The following is a 24,375-nucleotide window of genomic DNA, read 5'->3' on the forward strand; positions in this document are numbered from 1 at the left end:
TTAAATAGAACCACCACACATGATAAAGTCTTATGTCCTGACTGTGTTCTTTGACCTCTAGAAATAGCACTGTTTTCCCACCTCTGTTCCCTCAGACTACTTGCACAAAGAATTTTACTCCAAAGCTATAATGTCCCCATTTTAATACTACAGGTACATGCTGAGCCCAATTAACCGTGGAGGCAAGCGAAGAGGGCACAGGGGATAAGGGGACACAGGGATGGGGCACGCACTCAAGGGGAAGGATGTAACTACCAGTAAGGGGAGGACAAGAAGCAGAGTGAATGTGCTGGAGAAAAGATTACAACAGCAGCTAGTGCTTTACTGCTCATCACATGAAAAAACTGAGCACGCTGTCAAGGCATTGGCGAGTTCTATGAGGTTTAAATAAGTCCAGCCAGCTGCCTAAACTGTCTTGGCACTTACCAAGAAAATTAGCAGTGACAATGCCAGACTGAAAGTTCGCAGTGACTTTATTTGGCATGTTGCATCCCACTGTGCCATTTATGTGGCAAAATGAAATATGAATGTCTCATGGGACTGGTTTTTCATTGCCTACAGATGAGAATTCAGAACATCAGCAGCAATGAAAAACAATTCTGGCTTAAGAGGACAGCTGTAATTATCATGGACTATAAGCATACCCACAATAAAGGCTTGGTTCCCATGCAGAATGCATACCACACAAGTGGACTAGACACTCCAGCAAGACCAGGACCCTCAGAGTCCAACCACAAAGGCAGAAATCAAACTTACAGCGCTTTAAATGGGAAAATCTAGTGTTTTGAAAGCTCTATTTTCAACCACTCAAGATAATTAAACTAGAGGGATAACTATAAATAAATCATGTAACTGAGGTGCAAACAAGACAATTTGTTAAGCGTAATTCATACTGTCATCAGGCCTTCCTCATATTAATACCAGAATAGCAAGGAATGCAGTTGGCACTCCAAATCCTCCTAAACAGATGGCTGCTTAAGAGTTGCAACCTTACTTCATAGGAACTATTTTCCAACAAACAGCTCCAAAAAAGAGACAATAACACATCTGCTTCCCATTAATCCATATTAGTTCTCAAAAGTTGCTCTTCTGGAGGGTGCAGCAGAAGGCTGTAATAGTGAGGATAAAAAAACTAGTTCTCTGCTATGGTAGCTCTGTATCTGCATTGGTCATTTGATGCAATGAGATGCTGCAGTGCCCGGTAGGTTCTGCTCAAATAGCAGCATGGAATGACATTGCTCTCTAGAGAATTCTGAATGTCTAATTAATGTTCTGGAGTGTAGTTAGGGATACAGGTTACTAATTAGCATTTTAACTAGGAGATGCAATCCTGTGCATCCTTAAGTGTTAAATCTATTTTTCATTTTGTGTTCTTGAGGTATGCAAATTTGTGAGCTGAGCTTCTCAGTACTACTGCAAGGTAGGGAAATACCTGTCTCACCAATGGAACAAATACAGAGGTAAATACTTATGCAAGCTCACACATGAATTCTGACCAAGCCCAAAAATAAAAAATAAATTAAAAAAATAAAATCTGAAGAGACCATTTCACTTAAGACAGCTCCTGAAATTAAGGGTCTTCATCCATCTGGTAATCTGAAAGTTTAAGCAGGGAGGGGAAGGGGGAGCAGCAGCCCTCTCAGAGTTATTTTTAAAAACCTAGGAACTCCCTAGGAAGTTAGAGAAGAAAGTTAAACATGTATTAAGATGGAAAACTCTGAACAAAGATATTGGCTATCAGTATTCAACTACAACTACTATGCATCTTCTGGTTCCATAGTTTAGGCCTACATCCAAGAGTAAATAAATCTCTAGCCTCTACAGAGAGGAAGGCTGAAACTGAAATGCCACTTAGAGCACAATATAGAGAGGGTAGAATTGAGGTGAGGCAAACTTCTCTTTCACTGACGGCTTATGAACTGCTCCCAGAAGAACCTAGAGAGGAAAAAGAACCCTTCAGATTCGAATGAAAGTTTCACCATTTATTGCTTAAAGCTTTTTTCCTTTTCATATTAGCTAATTCATATTTCTTCTGACTTGTATGCATTTTAGAAGCCTTGTTTCACCACCCGAATCCTGATGTTGAAAAAGTCGTTATTCAGTAAATAGGGTCCAAGGAAAGCAGAGATTCTTAAAGTTCCTTACAGGCTACAAAGAAAATGCATTTAGTGCTCAGTGTTCTACCTACATTCATATTTTCAACATACCATTTGCTTTCAAATCAGCTTGCTTACTTAAGTATTGTTTGTGCTGAAGTGCAAGAGATCTATTTTTGTTGACCTGGGTCCATGATTTTGCAGTTAAGTCACTTATTCAATGCAAGTCACCCTAAGAGGCATATACTCGAAAATTTACAACAGTTTTCCCATTTTATCTTAATAGTCCCTCTGTACACAAATGGATGAAGGCACAGGATGTGCAGGCTCACAGCTTTCGCATTAAAGTCTTTTGTTGAAACTGTTCCACCTGTTCTCAGCCCTCTAAGAAAAAAAAGTCTTGAGGACTCCACTTTGTGGAAGAGCTCTATAAAAGCCTGAACGATGATTTTAAGTACTAAGGAGAAAATGAGAAACGTTAGGTACGTGAATTAGGAAATGTTAATTTCATGCACTTTAGGAACACACACTCACACCCCACAGTAGTAGAAGCAGTAGTAGAGGAAAACACTACATGTGTAGGGGTAGAAATATTTGTTACATCATGGTGCTGGCTGGCGATGGAGGGTTGCCGCCTTAGAGCCCCCTGAATGGTACTTCCACTCTGGAAAGCATTCACTACATCCATCTGCAAGGAATCAGAGATTGTGACAGCTTGCTCAGCAAGAGAGAGAGAGAACAAGAGAAAGGACCATCCCATCTATAACACACAAAAAGTAAAGAAAAAAGGCACTTTTTAAAAACAGAGCAGATACACAGGCAAGAGTCGCATTTAAAGCTGAAGAAAACAGAGGACCCTGAGGGATTACACATCCATCCATACCCCCTTTTGACAGGCTCAGTCACACCAGTTAGAATGGCCACCTTAGTCAGAAATGGAGAGATTTCCCTCATAACACCCACTGCATCCTACCTTTTTGAAGGCCATACCTGAGTTTGTATCCTGTTTAGGCCCCTAAACCACAAGATCTGACCACGACGCAATTCTCTCTCAGCATGATCAATCTCCTCTACATCTTCTGCTAGTTCTTCTTCAGGAATCTCTTCCTTTTGTGTTCCATGACCAGCTTCTTTAAGGAATTTCAGACGGCTGGTTGGAATTGTTGAAATCAACTAACAGTGAATGAAATATATAAATCAGGATTATTCTTTTTTTAGCAATAAAAAAAAGGGTAATACCAGTCTTAAGGCTTAACATGATATCCTGCATACAATTAGCAAAGTTGAAAAAACTAATTACATAGACAGGATGAGTGTATCAATGTAAAACAATCACTCCAGCTGAATAGCTGTGAATATACTTACTACCTCAACCAAGGTGTGAAATTAAACTTGGGCTACAAAACAACCTTGCCAGGGACAAAGAATTCCACATTAACATTACTTGAAAATGCCAGGAAGGAGAAGTACTGAAGCTACAAAAGCCATCAGTCCTGTAGATTATACTTGTGTCTAGAGCTTTTAGAGTTTCATCAGTTTGATGATCATGATGTGTCACCTCACATGGGGCCTCCATCACCTAAAGTAACCACAATTAATTCAGAAATACAGAAGAGACATTCATTTATTTTTGACCTGCAAGATAATCAATCTATTTGCAAGGTGAGTGATGTTTCCAAAATTGTATGCATCTCAAGCTGTTACTTTGCTACTTGATGTCTAGCAGTTTATGTATGTTAAATTAAACAATAGCTACATGTGGTTAAGGGGGGGTCATCTTTTAATACATTATATCTAGGAGATCCAGATCAATTCCAAGACTGCTTTGCTTGATCATCACAAACCTAGACGACCATTTCTGCAGCTGAGAGGAAAAAAGACTGCTCCAAAAGCAAGATAAACAGCCCTTTATGCTGTAACTGCTACTATGAATGCTCCCAGCTCACCCTTCAGTTTCTATTATTCTCAGAAAATTGAAGCTCTTCAACTTTAATGAGATGCTAGAGCAGCATGAACTGCAGCAGGGAAGCTTTGCCCTTGCAAGACACTTTGGGTCAAAGGTATTTCAAGCCATCTCGATTCTCTTCTAGGCTGCTTTTAAACCTCAGAGTGACTCTATTTGATTTTTTTAAATAATTAATTTTCCAGAGAACCTTGTTAAAAAGCTTAGTCACTTTTAGAATATATGCCTGTGTAGCTATTTACAGCTAAAATTCATCCTACCAATTTGATGGTGAAACATGAAGTGTCTTTTACTTAGTGGAAGGAAAGAAACTGTAATGGAAAACTCTTCATGTGGTATGAAAAGTTTAGACAACTATGTCATTAAATAATAGAAAACTCTGTAGCTCTAAAGTTTCACGTAAATAAGCTCGCTGCTTACAAGCACTGTTGTGCATGCAATAGTAATGACACTCTGGGGGGGAGGGGGAAGGAAATAAAAGTCCAAATGTAATGGCTTAATAGGTGGGAGGACTTTTCAATTATATCACAATTATGCAAATGAAGATTAAAGAGAAAGTTGGTTTGAGTTTTGCTGAATTTCTTGCTACTCCAGGAGGCTCTTAAATCAAGAAAATACTGGCAAGTGTAACAATTCTGATTTTTCAAGAAAACCATTAAGCGCCAAGTTAAAATATATTTAACATTAGCATGTTCATTGCATCATGTATTCTTACAATGTTTTCTGGTACTCCTATCTGGCTGAAGACATAATTTCATATTTAAAAGGTAACTACAGCTGGTTCTAGTTAAAAATTGCTAAACAAACCAGCCACAGCATCTAGTTATGAAATATAAATAATTGACCAACTCTGAGGAAAGAATATTCACCTAAGGACTTTCTAGCTGTTGAACGAGTCAATTTTAATTAATATTTACTGTTAGGCTCCATATATTCATATAGTCCAGTTGAAAGATCTGAATGCTAAAGATAGTGTATTTGCATTTTCCATTTAAAGTATACTATTGCAAGTAGATATTTGGCATTTTGAAAAATGTTAGTTTACCTGGCCCCAAAGTAGTGTGCCCATGCCCAGGAAAATGGACCACAGCCACTGTTCAATTGAGAGTTCTGAGCAACTGAAAGGCTTTCCACCAAACTGCACAATAACTATCTGTGAAGAACAACACAATTAAACATGCATCAGTGACCTGTTACTAGAAATTTCCCTAATGCTTTAAGCATACTCTTTCACTGCCTCAGCAGTTTGAGCAAGTTTCCAAACCTAAGCCATAATCTTATGCTTTTCAGTATTTCAAGAACTACCCATTTATTCTTCAAATGTCACACTCATGAAAACCTGTTGACTCTTTAATTTTGCTTGCAGTGTTTTCCCCTTGATTTTGCAATTAAAGCATGTATTCGGTGCTACAAATGTACAGTGATTACTTTTGCTATGAACACCCATCGGGGAACTAAGTCGATTCACAAACTTGTATTAATAGAATTCACAGATCCATAAGACACGAAATATCTCAGAAGTAATTCTACAGGATATTACTAGGTATCACATCAGTGTTAAATATCAGACTTTAAATCACCAAGTGTAGTAAACCTTGGGGCAAGGGGGCAGAGATCTCAAAACCTAAATTAAATGAGGTCCTACTGACTTAGCTGTTACAACAAGCTGTATGGGCCCTAATGAGCAAGGTGTCTCTCTGCATGGGAATTATATGCATGAAAGTCTGCCCTGGAGAATCAACAATTCAAAGTAGCAGGGCAGGCATGAAAAGGAGACAGTATTGACCATTAAGTAGGACACCTGCCAGCTGAAAAGGCAAAGAGTATCTCCTGTTATTAACTCAGAATAAAACACTGAAATGACAAATCAGGAGTTGGGAATGCATTCAGTCTGCCAAATTTATAAAGGGAACACAGTGTTGCACAACAATGGTCAATCTGCTGCATATGTAACCCCAAAAACAAGAGTAGCTTTCTGAAGAAGTGTCATCTATAAAAATCTAAACCTGAGAAAGTGCCCTGACTTACTTAATGTGGAGCAGCAGTGCATACATTTCCAATGTCTGAACTGAAATGATTTCCATCAGCTTCATGAATTATCAAGTCTAAGGAGTAGCTTAATGTTTAGGTTATATGTCCCAAATAACTTAATCCAAAATGAAAATGGGTATACTGATTTGTTTGTTATTTCTTCTGATTAATTAAAGCAAAGGCTATTTAGAGAGTGAAAACATTTCTTGTAAATGATTTTCTGTAGATTCAGTTTTAACTTGGTGTTTCTAAACACCAGCATGTGAACCCATCAACGGAAGATAATTTCATTTGCTTTGTTAGCATATACTTAGTTAACTAACTAGCTTTTATGAATTCCCCTACATGCCCCAACAGAATGTCCCTGGGCATCAGGTTTTTTTCACTTAAAACAGCACCTCTACAATATTTAACAGTAGGTATCACTGATTCCTGTGCCAGTAAGGTAAAAACTCATACTTAAATTTCTAAAGCTTATTCATGTCCTAACCTCATTAAAAAAATACAAGAAATTTTACCTTTTCTGTAATTGCTTAAATGGACTCTCATTCAGATACATAGGCAAATACTATAAGGAAGATTTAGGGGCAAGGGATGAATGAACAGCTGTCACATATAATGTCTTCGTATTTTGCCAAGAGACTAGAAGACTAAGATAAAATTGAAGAACTAGAAAATTCAAAAGGTAACTACAGATACTACATTCCAGCATTACCAATTTTAAAGAGTTCTTACCCGAAAACCCCATCAAGCTGCACTTACAACTAACTTATTGTGTGCTTGACCCTGAAGGTTTTCCACATTGCAGAAATTAGATCTCTGGTGCTAGCTGATTGGCATTTCCCAGGTAAGCAAGTACATCAGTGTACTAAATGCAGTTCCCCCCCCTCCAAGAATCTGCTTACCTGCACAACAAACGTCCCCAGCACAATAGAACAGAAGATAGCATTGTTAAAGATTCCTTCAAAAACGTTTCTTTCACCATGAATTTTTCGGGCGTTAATTTCATTAAAAAGCTGCATCATCACGAATGTATTAAATACTATAGTATAATGTTCTGAAGGAGGAGCGTGCAGAGGCGCATTTCTTCCACTATCGATATCAAAAATTTTCTCACCTGTATATAAAAGGCATTTGTGAACAGCTTAATTAGTGTCTTTATACACACACACTACAACAAAAAAATAATTTTAAGATCTCATCTCTCTACAGCATTCAGAATAACTCTGTAAAGCCTCAGTGTTCTTACCGGCAAACAGGAGCGTGAAGACCACTACAAGTTGGTAGAATGCATGACCCAAAATGTTCTTCATCATTGTACGAGAAATCAAAGGTTTGTTTCTACCATAAGGCTTCCTCAGCAGAAGAGCTTCAGTGGGTGGTTCTGTTGCCAGGGCAAGAGAAGCTAATGTGTCCATTATGAGATTTACCCACAGCATCTGCACGGCTTTAAGTGGAGAATCCTATAAAGATAGATACATAAACTCTCCAATAGAAGTGCACAGGATACAGCTATTAAAGGCATTTATTGTACAATATTGGCATGTTCTGAAGAGCATTATGTTCTTTGGTACAATTGAACTGGAAGTTTGAACTCAAATCAATCATGACTTTTTAAAACTTTATTAGCTGAACCCATCCCCCACTGGTACGTACTTGTGTTATGCAAGCTCCTGTGAAAGCAACAATTACTGCTACCACATTGACAGTAAGTTGGAACTGAAGAAATTTGGAGATACTGTCATAGACGTTTCGTCCCCACATAACTGCTTTAACAATACTGGTGAAGTTGTCGTCTGTAAGGATAATATCAGAAGCTTCTTTAGCTACGTCTGTTCCAGCAATACCCTGGTAGAAAAGGAAAAACATTACGAAATATAACAGGATGCACTGACTTCTTATGACAAAAGCTATCATGTCCTTAATCAGCATTCACTTGGATGCACCACATCTGAAGGACTCCTTTAATGTAAGCATCTAAAAGCCTACTGAAACAAGTTCTACTTGCAAGTTCTGCTCAAGCATGGGAAAATGTAAACTAGCAAACAAAATTAAGTTGTCTTTAAAATAAAGACCATAATATGAATTTGAGAGTTGACAGTAAAGACATATTAAGTTCTCCCGAAGAAATGTTACTGAACCCTGTTCAAGCTGAAGGCCACCAGATGGTGCAGTGCAACAGCTCAGGCTCTGCCCAAATCCATTTGTTGTATGGATTCCAGCAGCAGGCAACACTTGTGCTTGCAACACAGTAGAAAGATAAACATTACCGAAAACCTTTTGCAGAAGGGCATTGGCACTGCACAGTAGAATATGCAATGTCATTGCATAGGCATTGCAATGCAACAAGACATTCTTAAATTTTAAGCACCTCTAGTCTCCTACAGTATCCAAAGTGTTGTGTTCTGCGTAATGACGCTTGAAGACAGCTACTTCAAAGATTTTCTTTTTCTTTTGGCATTCCAAACCCACTAAATCAGTAGCAAATTTAATAATTCTTATTCTTGATATATTATTTTGTCAAGGAAATGAGTCACCTGCATAGCTATTTGTACACCTTAAAAAGTACCTTTAGATATCATATACTGGGTGGTATATTTTAAGTGCTATTTAGATAAGCAGTTGGAGAAGATAGTTCCTTACACGGATGAACACAGCAACTGCAGGAAACATTTAAAACAGATAAACAAATCTGCCCCTGACAGTGGCAACTACAGCAGGTATACCATACCAGAGCACAGAATACTTGCTAAGACAAGATTGCTATAGTCTAGAAAACATTTCATATGCAGCTGTCAAATTTTTAAATTATGTTTTTGAAGAAAGCTCCTTGAGAATGATGTGAAATCTCTTTCCCATTTTTTCTCTCAGGAGCAGAATCTGACTCAGTGTTTCTTTTTCTGCATGTGGCATAGGAAGAGTGTGGTCTTCATTTTTTCTTTCCCTTCAAATGCTTTAAGGCTACGGTTACCTGCCAAGACCAAAGTGTACTTATTACATTTAAGGCTGAGGAGGAATCCTGTGACAAAAAGAAGCTTGAGGACTCTGTCCTACCGTGTGTCTTGAAAGAAAGCTGAAACCCACATACTTAAGGCATGAGGCCATCCAGTATTAGCACTTTAAAACCAGGACATGGCTTGGCAGCCACGGGAAAGGGTAGCTGAGAAAGCCATGTAATCTAACGAATCATCCAGACAAGTGCAGATCCTACACTGTCATAAAATTCTGTTGCTTCAGTTGTACTTCAGATGTACTAGATATGGCCTCCAAAGCCATTTTAAACATCAACTGGCAGTCCCTTTCACTATGGTCCCCCTGTACCTATGTATCCTTTAAGGGGAAACAGATGATTAAGCTCATTCCATACTGCATATAAGCTTTGCTCAAAGTCAAAACATAGTATGCTATTTACTGCCTAAAGTGACTTTGTTTTATGTTGAAAATGTTTCAGAAATCTTCAGTATTCTGTTCCAATACTTTGCAACAAGGTTTTGAGTAAAAGATTTTTAATTTGCAAGTAATAGGCAATCTGCATTTTTCAAAGTTTTATTCAATGGTGAATGCCACAAGGACATTCACCATTCATATTTATTTTCCATCAAATAAAAACATTATTAGGTTGGAATCTTGACTTAATTGACACAGTTGTATATAAGCCTCATGAAATAAGGTTCTTTAATCTTAAGTGATTTGATAAGTTATTGATAAAATATTGAAGACTGAAAAAAAAAAATCATACCATAGCAAATCCAACATCTGCCTTCTTCAAAGCTGGACCATCGTTAGTACCATCACCAGTTACTGCTACAACTTGCCTCTGGTCAAAGACAGTGCTGTCAATTATACCTAAAATAAAATGCCATAGAAGTGTTACAGTTCTAAATTGAAGCACAGCAAAGACTTAACCTGAAAGAGAAACCCAGTTTTTGTCTTTGTCAGTCATAAAACAAAAACAAACAAACAAAACCAACAGTCACCAAAAAAAGGTCTCATTGGCTCCATTTCTCAAGCAGGAAGAAAAAAATCTGTTGGAAACAACTTCATAGACATTTCTTATGGTTCAGTCCTAATTTTTTTTCCTAGAAGCACAAGAAAAAAAAATCTAGCTTTACTTAGAAGCTCAGAGAATTTTTACCTACCTTTTACTAGAGTGTGTTTGTCAGTGGGTGAAGATCTTGCAAGAACACGAAGCTTTGGCCAAATTTTATCTATTCGCTCTTGCTCTATCTGCAGAAAGAACATTGGTTGTATTTCACACAGCTAGGAGACAGAATATCTGTTGATCCACTTGATGACACAGTCAGTATGCTTACCTCTCCTTTTTCATTGCGTATTCTCCTGTTAAAGTCTTTGCCCTCTAAGCACAGGAAGTCTTCACCAGGATTCAGAATACCACATTTTAATGCAATAGCACGAGCAGTGTTGATGTTATCACCAGTGACCATACGTACAGTTATGCCTGCACGTTGACACTTTTTTATTGCATCAGGTACCTGTAAGCAAGAAAAAAACCCCACAGGCTCAGAGACTGTACATTAGTTAAATAAATCTAGACACGTGAGTGAAAGGAATCTTTATGGCTCAGTACAGGATAACTGCTATTTTAAAATAAAAACTGTTGTTATGGAATATTTAAAAAAAAAATTAAGTAACAGACCACAATTCTTTTCATAAAAGCCACACAACTGGCAATTCTGGCAAGAGGTTTCGTGTCTCTGTTTTGTCAGTTCCCCTCCCTTCTGCAATTTTTCAAATACTGCAGTACTCAAAAATACTACAAAAATCCTCATAACATATTAGACTGTACTGAATACTGCCATTTTATTTATGATTATGTGAAATAAACTACAGCTCATACTCCACTGCTTCACCCATGACCTTTACTGTGAAGTGACAATAGTGCAGATCAGCCCTGATTTCCTCGTACACGGGACATTAAAGCTTTCGCTATTGAAAAGCCTTACGCCTCAACCACAAGCCAAACTCCTTGCCCTCAGTTCTCAGGTGACAAGCTCACCTTCCTCCATCATTCCCTATGAGAAGCTGGTAAAAAGCACAATGGCTAATCTTATCCAAGCCAAAAGTCCTAATATTTCAAGTGGTAAAAACATAACAAGTTGTTTCATTTGCTGAGACCCTGCATAGTAAGCACCTTAAGTTATTACTTTGTACAGAGCTTCAGTAACACAGCATAAGTGACATTAAGTAGTTTTAATCAGCTTTTATAGCTCCATTAACTTTCCCTTCAAGAAATTAGATTTTCATTTATTAACTATGCTTAAGGCATACAATAGCAGTTCAGCTTCTTGTACTCTGCATGATGAAAAACACGAATCCCATGTAACAGAATCACTGCAGCTTAGCTGGTGACCCTACCTCAGGTCTCACAGGATCTTCAATCCCAACAACAGCAATGCATGTCAGACCAGTAATGATATCATTTTCGTTGTCCCACTCCGGCTCAGGCTCCCCTGCTGGGAAGTCTCTGAATGCCAGGCAGATGGTTCTGAGACCTTCAGAAGCCATTGGCTCAATTACAGTTTTCACAATATCATCACGGTCCCTAGGTCTAAATACCTTTGGTTCTCCATTAGCACTCAGTATTTTGAAGCACCTGGAAAGAAAGGTTTAAAGAGTTATCCAGTTTTAACCAGAAGTTCAACCCACTCTTTGGCTTATTAGTGAACTCCAATAAGTTTCTATAACCTTTGTTTTTGCTACACACACACAAAAAGCCAGTAGTGGCATCTCTAAGGTAATCTTCTCCATATACCTTATTTCTTCAGTTGCAAAACATACTTTCTGTAGAAAGTTAGCTGAGCCAGTCATCCTAGGATGAAAGTAATGCCCAATGAATTTCACATACAAACATCCCAGAAGTATCCATTTCTCCATTGTACATAAACAGACTGGTGTCTGCACTGGTTGGGTCAGGCAATCCAGTTTCAAGTTTGACAAAATAATCCCACCTTGTTAACAGCAACAGTCTCAGAACTAAGTACACTTTCAGAACATGCACATGCTGCTTAAACAGCTGCAAGCACTAAACTTGCAGCACAATAAACAAACCTCAAGGACTGCTGCCCTTCAGAACAGAAGGGTTTGCAGCCTTTCCCCTACCCCCTGCAATCGAAGTGCAGAGAATTCAGAGAGGATCTGATATGTGAGACAATGTGAAATATTAAATTAAAACCAGATACTTAAACTGAATAAAATGTTTGTATAAGAGACTAGATGCACCACTATGCACTCTAGCATTTCAATACAGGCTCTCTTAGTTACGTTTCTTCACGCCAAAGATGCCACTGCTTTCACAGACAGCATATATACTTTACCAATATTGAATATAACACTACAGATGATTTTGAACAAGAAATTTAGTCTTGTTTGTGTGTCCTAGACAAAGTTTTGCCATAAAGTAACACCATTATGCATTAGTTTTACAAATTAGTACTAATACAGCACCAGAAAAAAAAAAAAAAAACATTCATGACTTTTATTAAATATCAAGTTCACACCTTGCAGATCTGCAAAGATGACTACTGTTACAGTTAAGTGTTTAGTGCAAGGACTTAGGGAGTTTCCTAAAAGCTTCCACCTCATACAGAAAATTGAAATGAAGCAGTCCCTTAGAGCTTCAAAATTTATGCCATAACTGAAGTTTGAAGTCCATGTGAATTTTCTGATTCTGGTTATCTGTTCAAATGTCAGCAATCATTAAGGATATCTAGTGTTAGCTGCAATCATAAAGCTTGGTGACAAATTCAAACATTCTAAAATGACTAAGTACATGTAAATAAGTTCTATGCAAAGACTGCATTGAAACACTTCAAATATTTGACATAGTGATAAGGAAAAAAAAAAGAAACTGCTCTACTTGCAAAGTTTCTTCTACACTTCTTAGTGACTCATTTATGTCTTATAAATGTTCATGTTTAAGTTTCAGTATTCAAGTGTAGTTATATATGTTATAATAGAGAAGGAGCAGCACAACAGAAAAACCAGGTTACAAGTACTGCATAGGAAGCAGCTTTTGATGGCTAAGTGTTTTCCCTATTCAGTGCATACTCTGAAGTAGTTTCCTATTTGGATTGTATTACAATAATATCCAAGTCAGTCTAGGTTTTCTTGTTCTTTGCCAAATGTCCTTAACATTTATTTTCTTATCTCAGTTATTAAGTCAACCTCATTAATGAGGTTTGCTCAAAAATTTAGCTACACAAAAAAAGTACATATTTTAAGTTCCATACCAAGAAGAACAAGAGCTCTTTAAAGACTGACTTTTTGCTCTCAGCACAAAAGTTGAGGAGAAGGAAGATCTAATCTTTTTTCTTTAGTACATTAGTACTTTCCTAGATAATGATTTGGGGAGCTATTAGCAAGCAAAAAAGTAAGTTAAACTGATGAATATAATCTATGTGCCACTCCGACTAAAACCAGTTCGACATTAGAACCAAAATGGGTCTGGCTACCAACAGCTGTTCCTAGAGAACATGATGCATACATGTTTGACGTCTCTCCTCACCTAGTTAGGAGTTACCACAGCTGACTTCACACTTATAAAGGTTTGTCCCAGTGGTGCCTAATCACTCACTAAGCCTAATCTCATTGTAATAAATCCTTTATAGATGGGCAGATGGATAAGGAAGCATTTGCTTTGTCACATTAAAACCCCTCAAGTTGCTCGAACATTCAAGTTCAACCTCCTGTTAAAATGATCAACTTGAACATAAAGTTGCACAGTTTAAGCAGTCATATGCTAAAAGTTATCACTTGTGGAAGGTACAAGCCCTTCCTGGAATTTAGGCATATCAACTGATGGGATTTTACTAGGAGACAGGTGAGCATTTTGACCAACCACACCTAAAAGCAGAATAGTTTAACTCAAGTATGAGACCATCTCTTTTTTTGTGAGGGGTAGGGCTGAAGTAAAGTAACTAAAGTGCTGATGGCCCATCTTTCTGTAGAAAGTCAAACAACTGAAGGAGACAAGCTTCGAAGCTGCAATCACAAGGGTAGGACTGCTGCACTTATCTGTGATTAGAGAGACAAGTATTTCACAGATTATGTCGCAATGCTGTTCAGCATGTCAGTCTCCCCATGTGTCACGACATTTAGCCAGACTTAAGAGATGAATTACAATAGTAGTCGTTCTTACTTTTTAAGAACTATCTCAGAGGCACCTTTACTGAATATCCGGAAACTGCCATCAGAGTTTTTTAACACAGTACTCATCGATTTTCTAACAGAGTTGAAGGTGTACACTTTGTACAAATCCTCTTCTGGTATCTCATTTCTTACATCCTGATAATCACGTTTTAAATCCAAGAGCAATCCCAGCAAGGCACATTCAGTTTTATTTCCAACATGACGTGGTAGGCCACCTTCTTTTTCAGGAGGCTGCAAGAAGAATAAGAACCATCACTGATTAGCTTAACTTATAAACCACTGAAGCACAGCACTTAGAAAACAAGGAAGGACAAGCTTAGTTCTGGGGTGGGGAAGTTTCATTTTTTCAGTAATTACTTTATAAATTCCTATGAGTCACGATCCAAAGTCATACCGCTGCTTTTTTAAAGTAACTTCTGTACCTATTTAGGATCTTTCAGTCCTTCGGAAATCACCCATTAAGTTAGTATCAATCCCAACATGACCTTTCTAAAAGTCATTTTCCATTACTTGAAATATTTATCTGATCAATTGAGTGTAGACCCTGAACAATTATTTTGGATTTTAAAAGTACAGATAAGTTCGCATATACTGACTTTAGCAAGCTTAATGGCATTATTTCTGCTAAATTAAAGTATCCTCTCCTGTAATAATTCTTCAATGACTTAGACTATGATCACATCACCTGTTAGCCTTCTTCTGAACAAACTAAGTCTTTAAGCTTCTTAAGTCTCACTACAAGTTCTGTTTCCCAGGCCATGGCCTATTTAACTGAAAAGAGTTCAGAAACAAGTTTCCAACCCTTTAATACCAGAAAAGGTTTCTTATCTCAACAATGTGGGATATGCACATACTGGTCCTAGAAGTAAAGGAGTATTTCTCTCAAAATATTTGAGTTTATTTAGCTATAACACTGCAGGTTTTTTTGCGGCAAAATAGGGAGAAGCACTTACTCAAACTGATATGTCTCAGGTGGCTAGAGCTGAACTACATTAATCATAAGACAGTGGTCCATTTTCATTGTTCAGAGCTGCAAGATTTTGAATTTGGCTGCACTGAATACTTGCACTTTCAAAATGTTCCCTTTAACATGCAGTTTAAGATGTCCAGTTCTGGGCTCCCCAGTAGGAGAGATATCAACATCCAGGAGTAAGTACATCCATGGCACACAAAGATAATAGAGACTCAAGCACCTGACATATGAGGAGAAGCTAAAAGGGAAGCCTTTCAGTCAGGAGAAGACAACACTCTGGGAGAGAAGCTTTTAAATGCCTGAATAAGGCAGGCGGGTAGAACAATGGCAAAGACTGTCTAGCCGGACTTCCTAGTGGTGCCCAGTGAGAGGACAACAGGCAATGGATACATACTGAAGCTTTTGAAATTCCATTTTAAGATAAGGAAACACCTATCACTCAAAGGGTGATCAAATACTTGATCAGGCTGCCCAAAGGTTGCAAAGGCTCCATACTTCTTGATTCTGAAGCCTGAGTACACATAGTACAGAGCAACGTGCTCTGGACGACCCTGCTTTGATCAGGAGGAGTGGATCAGAGGTTCTCTCAAGAGAAGCCCTCTCTGATTCTGTAAAGCAGACTAACTCTACTGCAGTGGACATAATTCAATTAAAATTGTAGTAATAAGGGACTTGGTCAGTTTACATGCAGCTACCTTTTTCTTGATATAGAAAGAGCTTTAGAAAATACACTGTGAACCTCCTCGCACACTGTAACTCATTAGAGTATTTCCATCTTGTTTCAGAGAAATCAAACTTTATGTGCTGCCTCAAGTACTGCTATTGTGGAAATTCTTGCAGAGGTACCATTTTTATTGGCTGATAAGTAGCTTTTGAACTGAGTTTTCACTGCTATTTGTGTACAAAGCATCCATAGTGGAGGCTTCTACAAAACCTTGAAATGCTAATTCATTTACTAAATCCTACTTATTATTTTTACTGCCTTAAAGAATGAAAGTTATACAACATGTTGGAATAACTACAGCAAGGAAGCTATATTTAGAGTTTTAAAAAATAACGCACAAAAAATGTTAAATAATCCACTATTTTAAATGTTTAACAGTTCATTATTCTTTTTATTTCAAAATATTTTGCAAGCTTCAAACAAGATTTTAGCAAATATGTTACAATTCTAAAGCTTACAAACTTATACAACAGCATCTGGAATAAAAATCCTTTAAAATCCTTACCTGTACTTACATTTTTTCATTATATTCTATTTAGTGTACTACTCTTAAATATTTATTGTTTAATGTTTATTTTCAAGTAGCACTTAAAGCCAGCCAAGACACTCTCTAAGTGGGGTAAACAGCCTCACTTACAAAAACAAACAACTGTGAACTTAAAAGGAAATTATCTTGAGATTGTATCTTTGAATTATCAGTTCTAATTGAAATAAGCTATTTTTTCCATTGAGTTTCAAATGAATGGTTGAGCAATTTAGAGCAGGTACGAAATACTTTACGCTGCATTGTGCCACACATTTACACTGAAACTGCTATGTGGCTATCTTTTGAGGAAGTTTTTCAGTTATCTTGATTGGAATGAAGAAATCCACTCACCAGTATTTTGGAAGTATAAGCACAATTAACAGAAATTCCTGTCACAAGATAAGCCATAGTTTTCTCTGGAATAGCTTCTGGTTCTGGAATTTTTTTATAATGTTTTTCATTGATGTAGGCTTGGACCACTGTCATTCTGTTCATAGTCAATGTTCCCGTTTTATCTGAGCAAATAGCTGTTGCATTGCCCATAGTTTCACATGCATCCAGATGTCTCACCAAGTTATTATCTTTCATCATTTTCTAAGGAAATAAAAGCAGTTAACAGCAATCCATGACCATTACTTCAGAAATTCTCATTTATGGAGTCCAGTCTTACACAGCAGTTTCAGAAAATACTCAGTCATGAAGTCATCTGGCATATTGCAGAGGAAGAACTTGCAGCTGCCACTTTCAATATAGATTCCCTTAAGTCTATTAAATTGCTGTCAACTTAATTTTGAACAAGGTACATAAATACAGCCTGAATCTCCTGAAACTGCATGTCACACTGACTACCGATACTATTCAGACTGTTAGGACCAAACAGTTTATGGTGATATTTAGAAATGGAGGAGAGGTAAGGTTTGAGCTTTACCAGACACAAGTTCAGAAAATTTTTATGCTTACAAGAAAAGTCTAACACAGCTTATCTGATCTATCTGACAATCAGATAATACAGATTTCAAAGATCCTAGATTCAGACTTATCAAATACCAACTGGAAGCCTAATGTTTCAACTAAAATACACGCGTTTCATAGGTTAAATATCACTTTGAATTCTTTTCTTAACAGACTTGTATAGTATTTTCACCTCTAAGAGGAAGATGAAGTTCAAATAATACCACCATAAGGCCACTCCTAGTAAGTGCTGTAAGTTAAGAATTTAGAACACAGCCTAAGCATCCATTGCCTTTACAATTAGATTTTAGATAAATAATCAGTCTCAGCATGATGAAGCAGTAAGAAAATTAAGAACACAAAGAGCTTAAGTTAAAAAACATACTGTGTAGTAAACAGAAAGCTAAATGTTTTACACTATCCAGTCTTCAAAAAAACAATCTGGAAGCTTTCGCAGCAGTTGCTTAACACATCAGCTAGGTAGAAGTTCAGATTTACAGAGGCATTTGTTATTTACAAACTCTAAGACATCTATTTATTGTAAACAAATAGTACAATGCTACATACTGAACCCATTCATCTTTAGTTGGTGACAATAGGCGGGCAGTGCTCACTGTTCTTGTTAGTGTGAATTCATTCAAAGATGAAGAAAAGTACTACAGGAGAATTCTCATGCAGCTCACGGAAACATGAAAAGCTTCTTTCCAGTCTGTTATTTATATATGTATATATCTGTGATGCAGCATAACTCAGTTTGCATTAAACAGGTGATCAATACACCCACCTGCCTTTAAAATCTACTTGCCCTCTACCCACTTACCTTAACAGAGTAAGCCAGAGATATAGTGACTGCAAGTGGAAGACCTTCTGGTACTGCCACCACCAAGACTGTAACTCCAATAATGAAGAACTTCACAAAATACTGAATATAAATTGGGGTACATTCAGCAAGCCATGGTCTCTTCTGAACCCAGAATGTATCAATTACAAAGTATAACACAAGGATAATGACCGTGATTGCAGACATCAACAAACCTTGTTAAAAAGAGAATAAACAGTTTTAAGAAATTATCTCGAATATTTGGCAATACAGACTGGGGATACATGCAGATACTTCTGCCATTATAGAAGATAGTTTAGAACTAAGGTTTTAAACAGGCAAGTCGAAACATTGAGGTAGTACTCAGAGGTGTTCCAGGTTCCAATGCAAGTATTTCCTCATGCATTTCACCTAGAAATTTCCAGAAATCTTTTTTTCTTCAATTCAATTGAAGAGCATAGAGTTAATTAGTAACAGGACAGACCAATAGGTAAAGTCAATTGACTAAGCAGAGTAAGAAGTGAAAAAATTCAGGAGTCCTTCACCAGTTTTATGCTGACTGATTCAGTAGAGTGCTTCAGTGTGGTCTCAAAGCAGAGGGACAGGAAAATAAATGCATGAAGTAGATGAGTATTAAAGCTGTGTGGGGAACTGCAATGGGTCAAAAGGTACATAAAGGAAAGCAAGACCTCTTGGAAGATATGGGAAAAAAAAATAATGTTTGACAAGGAGAGTACTTTACAGTAAACATATAATGGAATTTGTTAATCTCACTGAAAAATTACCGCTGCCATACACAAGTGCAGAGTGCTACAGCTAAAAGTTCAATTGCTCCGTTTCAGGCTGTAACTGTCTAATGATGCAAGTGCTAAAGCCAGCCCTTCTTGAGCTGTGGGGGCTGGGCTCCAAATCTTCCTGAAATTCTTCCAGCCTGAATCTTTCATCAATTTTACATGGACCAAAATAAATCCTGAAATATTTGAATTAAACCACTACACACTAGATAATATAGCCTAAAATTTACACTGAACTTCATTGCTGTTTTAGTCTACTTTCAACCTATCAAATATTTTGACAAAGCAGCTGAAAATTAGCTGATAGAAATGTAGGAAGTCAATAAAAATGTTACATATCAGCAAGGCACATGTTAAGTGGAAAATTCTAAGCCTCTGAAAGTACTAGAGATAACCTGGTGAACAGTACCACATTTTCCAAACTTCACTCAACTTACGGTTCTCTTGGTACGTTGCTAAATACTATATCTGACCTAAAAAGGTCTTTCGTAACAGTTGTCAAATGTTATGAAGCTGGAATTTCCTCTCCTAGAAGCTGACACTTGAAAGCCTAAATCTATTTAAATTAAGGAAAAATAAAAGCCATCCACATGACATAGCCTGAGAGGCCATCAGCATACTCAGGCACAATAGCATACTTGCATGCATTAGGATTTTGCACTTAAGTAGTCAGCCTTGAGTGGTTTGATAATTTTATGTCCTTGCAAACTATGCATGTTCCAACATTTTTTAACATGACATCAGCATAAGGAGAGTACTGAGACATTGTACCTGCTTTGCCAATCTGAACTGCGAGCTTTGTGAGTTTGCCTTGGAGAACTGACTTTTCCTTCTTTGGCAAGTTTGCTTTCTTCTTATCTTTCTCATCTCCATCTCCACCATCCTCACTCTTCAGTGGCTGCATTTCCATGGCTGCACCATCCTGAGCTTTAGCTAGAAATTAAGATCAAAAAAAAGTTTAGTCATTGGTGAATCTCACAAATCAAGGATACCTAAAGAGCTTAATACCCAGCTCCGCTAAATATAATAGTACTGAATATTGTCTTGTATCCAAAGAGGCCATATTGCACATGAATATTTAAAGAAGTGTATTGTGTATAGGTGCTTGAATACCAGGGTCAGTGAAGCATTTGCTTTGGGCAGATTCACTTATGCCATCTTTACCATAAGCACTCTGGATCTAAGGATTCAATATGCATTTTTATAGGAAAATCTGTATTCATCACCTATGCTCTTAGAAAACAGAGACTTGCAAGAAAGAGTCAGAGCACCTGCACTTACCTTTGTTACGGTTTTCAACAGCTCCATCTTGCTTTTTACCTGTCAGAGAGGGGAACAAGTTGTGTTTTAAGCTGGCTGTGCAGAATTCATTATTTTATATATGTTTTTATATAATGACTACATTACTCTGCCAAAACAAGAAACTGCATTAAAAAAAAAGTAAAATGTGTAAGTCAGCTCACAGAAACAGCTCACGTCACTTTTTGGACTTTAGTTTTCCCATACAACACAGCTGCAGTGTTAATCTACCATGGTTAAGTTTGTACAAATTACTGATACTGACACTTATGGCTTGTGAGGAAAGCGTTACAAAAGACACATCTTTCTAGGAAAGATATTTGTGCCGAGTGATTCTGGTGGCCTCCACCTTGCTCTGTTCTTCCAATATGTGCACTAGTATCTGACTACCTCTGTAAATAAACTGCAGGATCTCACTTTGGGAATCAGTGCTTTTGTACAACATTGCAGAAGCCACTGTAGTATAAAATATTCATAAATCCACAGCAAAGCTTAGCAGAGGTACAGCACTGGATTACTGGATCTATGCTAACCCTATTTACACAAACATAAGCATAATCTCTAGGCGACATACCATATATCACTGAGAGAACAGCTCAGGTTCATATAAAATATCATTCCTACCTGTGTTCAGAAATGGAGTTCAACAAGAGATCATAAAGAAGGACAGTGAAATAATGAAAGAATTTAACAAGTGAAATATTAAAGGTAATTAGAAGACCAACACAGCATGTGTTGTTTTTTGGGGCTTAGCAAGTGAAAAACTTTACTTCTAAGTAGAGAGAGCAAGGGTTATAATTACTGTTTGTGATAACCTGAAATGAAAGCACAAAATTGAGGAACTTAGAACAAAACCCAGACATTTTCAGTATCACTAGTAATTCACCAAGTCTTTGGCCTTAGGCTATGTAGACTGAAATTTACAAGAGTATTCAGGTAGAAGAAGATCAAATTATCAAGCAGCCTGGTCTGGCATGACACTTAATATGCCCACTACAGTATTGCTGTAGACACAGTCTGATTTCTATACATAAGATTTCTCCCAGCGTTCTCACAACAGCTGAACAGAAGAAAAAGCATGTTCACTTTCTCCAGAAGATGACACCTCAGACTTCTTAAGCACTCACCATTGTTTCCTAATCTTGTACTTGTTTTCCCCTAGTTCCCCTCTTCCTCTTACAAGAGTGAAGTTCTACATTTGAGTTACTTGTAACTCCTTGTACATACATTTGCTTTCACTCTGAACCAGGCCGTGCATAGCCAGCTAAATATAGTCCCTTTAATCTCCTTAACATTCACAGAGAAGGTAATTTAGTTTAACCTGAGTTTTATCACGGAGAATCTTATTAGGCACCTAACCTAAGGGAAAGAGGAAGCTGTCTATCTTGGGAGACAAAAAAAACCCCCACAAGTGTTTGGGTCCTAGGATACATCAAAACACTACTTGTCAAAGAGACTTCTGCTTTTACTATTCAATAAAAACTGACAGAGTATTAATAAAAGCTATAGTCCTCTCCATATCTCCCGTAGCAGCTGGTACTGTTGTTTGTTTCCTTCTCCTTCCTCTGTATGGGGAAGAGCACAGGATGCCAACTGTTTCACACTAATGCCTGCAAGCACTGCAGGTCAGCTTTTACTCTTCATTATCACACTTGCGCTTGAAACTAACTTAGAATTTTCAATTCTTCTTGTAACACTTTTTCTAACTTGTGAAGAAACTCACTACTTTTTTTCAAGTTTCAAGAAGGGTCAGAATTGTAAAGTATTTGTGGATTAGGACAAGACAAAAAAAACTTTAGTCCCAATTCCTGCACAGAGCACACATTTTAACAATTGCCTGTTGAGTTTGAAGGGTCCTGAGATCTTTAAACACATTTCTGTATGAATTTTCCATTATTGTCTCATATCTCTCTGATAAAAAATAGTATACTTTGGTTTATATTTATTTTTTTGGTTCTAGTGCCAAGAAGCCGCAGACTCAGTTCCATCCAGAACACTTCATGACTGTTTCATGAAAAATTTTCACCATGAAGTTCAGTCCTGAACATGCCTTGTGAGCGCTAGTACCAAAACATTACTGCATAACATTTCTAAGCTTTGATTCTCAGGATAAAGGCTAAGGTTAGATAAGTGACCTTATAATAAGGAAGACAGCCCATTTCACTCTTCACAGAAGGGCTCCAAAATGCTCAGTTACAAGCGTCTCATCCTTCCAAAAATAAAGATTACATGAAAGTGCCACTAGGAATTTGCCTTGCATATATCTCTGAGCATTTAAAATTTCTACTCTGAAGAAAAGAAATGGCAGAAGAAGCTGTGTGCTCATTTTTTAACATCAGTCAGACATGTCTAAGTTACCCACAAGCTCAGCAGTATGAAAGACCTAAGCTTCTCGCCTTCAGGTGTTATGGAAAAACTCCCTATAAGGGGCATTTTCTATCTGTCAAATGCAGAACTAGATACTTATTAGGTTGAACTACATAACTTGTTTTCCATAAACAAGTATTTGCTATTAGGCATCAGTGCACCTTGAAGTTACACAAGATTACAGTTTTAACTATTTATACATGGTATGTATGGCTGGTTAGGAATTGCAAACTTTCCAAACTCTGATTGATCAATGAGATCTGAAGTTTAATTAAATTCCATGTGATAAAAGTTAGTAGTAGTGGTGCACTCTCAGGTCACTGGACCTGCATTGGTTTTTTTTCCTGTGAAACCTACAGAAGGTATGAGTTTTATAAAAAGATTTCTGGCTTTGGATGACTGGAACATGCCTTTATCCAGTACCATTCAAAAGTTCACCACCATCCCCACTCGCCCGCCAAGGTATTCAAGATTATTATGCCTACTTTTCTTTTCCTTCTTTTCTTTTTCCTTCTCCTTCTCCTCTTCATCTCCTCCAGCCCCAAGTAAGGTAAAGATGATTCCAGTCTGAGAGTTCACACCTACAGCAGTAACCACCATTCTTCCAGAGCCTTCCATCACATGTGTACCTGAAAGATTGAATCCGGTTTTCCACTGAGACTTGAGCAGTTATATGGTAGAGCACACAAGGAAATAAGTTTCCAAACTTGACTTTGATGAAACCTTGAGATGTGTATATGTACATGTGCTCCCCTAAAGCTTTAGCTGCCAAAGCTATTTGGAAAGTAAACCCATAAGCAACTACACAAAAGACAGTTTTATGGGTCTGATCACTCCAACAAAGTTTTGTACTTGTTGTACTGGTTTGGGATACTTTTAGGAGTCAACCTAGACAAAAAACCAATTTGCTAGTTTTAACCTCAGAATTTTAAATAATCAGCCTACTTCAGAAACAAACTACCTTATTGAAAAATTGACAAACACTACACACCTGACAGCAGCATAGGATCTCTGTCCAGAGATTTCTTAACGTGGTCAGATTCCCCAGTCAGTGAGCTTTCATCAATTTTGAGGTCATTCCCTTGAATGAGTACACCATCAGCTGGTAAAAGGTCACCTACGAGAGATCACTGGGTATGTTGACTGCAGTTCCTTTTTTAAAAATAAAAGAAAGTTCAACTTTAAAAATATGTTTACCATATTTCACTTGTGCAATATCTCCAACAATTATGTCAGCTACTGGTATTTGGATGACTTGGCCACCTCTGATGACTGTGAATTTCTGTTCTTGTTCAATCCGGCTCTGCAATCCCCGAAATTGTTTCTCTTTACTCCAGTCATTGAAAGCTGTTACTAATACCACACAAACTACAGATAGGAGGATTGCTGCTCCTTCAATCCAACCTGCTTCAGATTCCTCCTCTTCTTCACCAACATTTACTGATCCACATACTGCAGAAAACAGGTTATAGATTTAAGAAAGTTCACAAAGATATTTCAACAATGAAAAGTTTTAGCAAACAGAAAAAACTAATAGTTGCTAAACACTTTCCATGCTACCCTTCTTTGCAATTTTACCTTCATTTTCCATAAGGGTAGCACACAAAGAAGCTAAAGAACCTGAAAGCTAGAGCAACTTGAGGAAGTTAAACCACCCTGCTT

General features: G+C 37.4%; 1 protein-coding gene across 8 annotated transcripts in view; it reads right to left on the minus strand.

The window, feature by feature from the left end:
- Positions 1-24,375, minus strand: part of ATP2B1 (ATPase plasma membrane Ca2+ transporting 1) — a 60,874-nt gene that overhangs the window by 4,408 nt on the left and 32,091 nt on the right. For 4 of the 8 annotated variants that reach the window (XM_039570225.1, XM_039570223.1, XM_039570222.1 and 1 more), the window contains exons 4-21: positions 23,911-24,165; positions 23,705-23,830; positions 23,199-23,342; positions 20,329-20,367; positions 19,819-19,980; positions 18,254-18,468; positions 16,834-17,076; positions 14,249-14,490; positions 11,467-11,704; positions 10,404-10,583; positions 10,230-10,317; positions 9,830-9,936; positions 7,747-7,938; positions 7,340-7,553; positions 6,996-7,207; positions 5,105-5,212; positions 3,087-3,269; positions 2,698-2,856 (exon numbers count right to left, since the gene is read on the minus strand). In XM_039570225.1, coding sequence (XP_039426159.1) covers positions 2,698-2,856; positions 3,087-3,269; positions 5,105-5,212; positions 6,996-7,207; positions 7,340-7,553; positions 7,747-7,938; positions 9,830-9,936; positions 10,230-10,317; positions 10,404-10,583; positions 11,467-11,704; positions 14,249-14,490; positions 16,834-17,076; positions 18,254-18,468; positions 19,819-19,980; positions 20,329-20,367; positions 23,199-23,342; positions 23,705-23,830; positions 23,911-24,165 — 3,107 coding nt within the window. Of the gene's footprint in view, positions 1-2,630; positions 2,857-3,086; positions 3,270-5,104; positions 5,213-6,995; positions 7,208-7,339; positions 7,554-7,746; positions 7,939-9,829; positions 9,937-10,229; positions 10,318-10,403; positions 10,584-11,466; positions 11,705-14,248; positions 14,491-16,833; positions 17,077-18,253; positions 18,469-19,818; positions 19,981-20,328; positions 20,368-23,198; positions 23,343-23,704; positions 23,831-23,910; positions 24,166-24,375 lie in introns of all 8 variants that reach the window. The other 4 variants (XM_039570226.1, XM_039570229.1, XM_039570228.1 and 1 more) reach the window with 4 other exon arrangements.

Source organism: Corvus cornix, chromosome 1A (assembly GCF_000738735.6).
Source record: "Corvus cornix cornix isolate S_Up_H32 chromosome 1A, ASM73873v5, whole genome shotgun sequence".
Taxonomy (NCBI): Eukaryota; Metazoa; Chordata; class Aves; order Passeriformes; family Corvidae; genus Corvus; species Corvus cornix.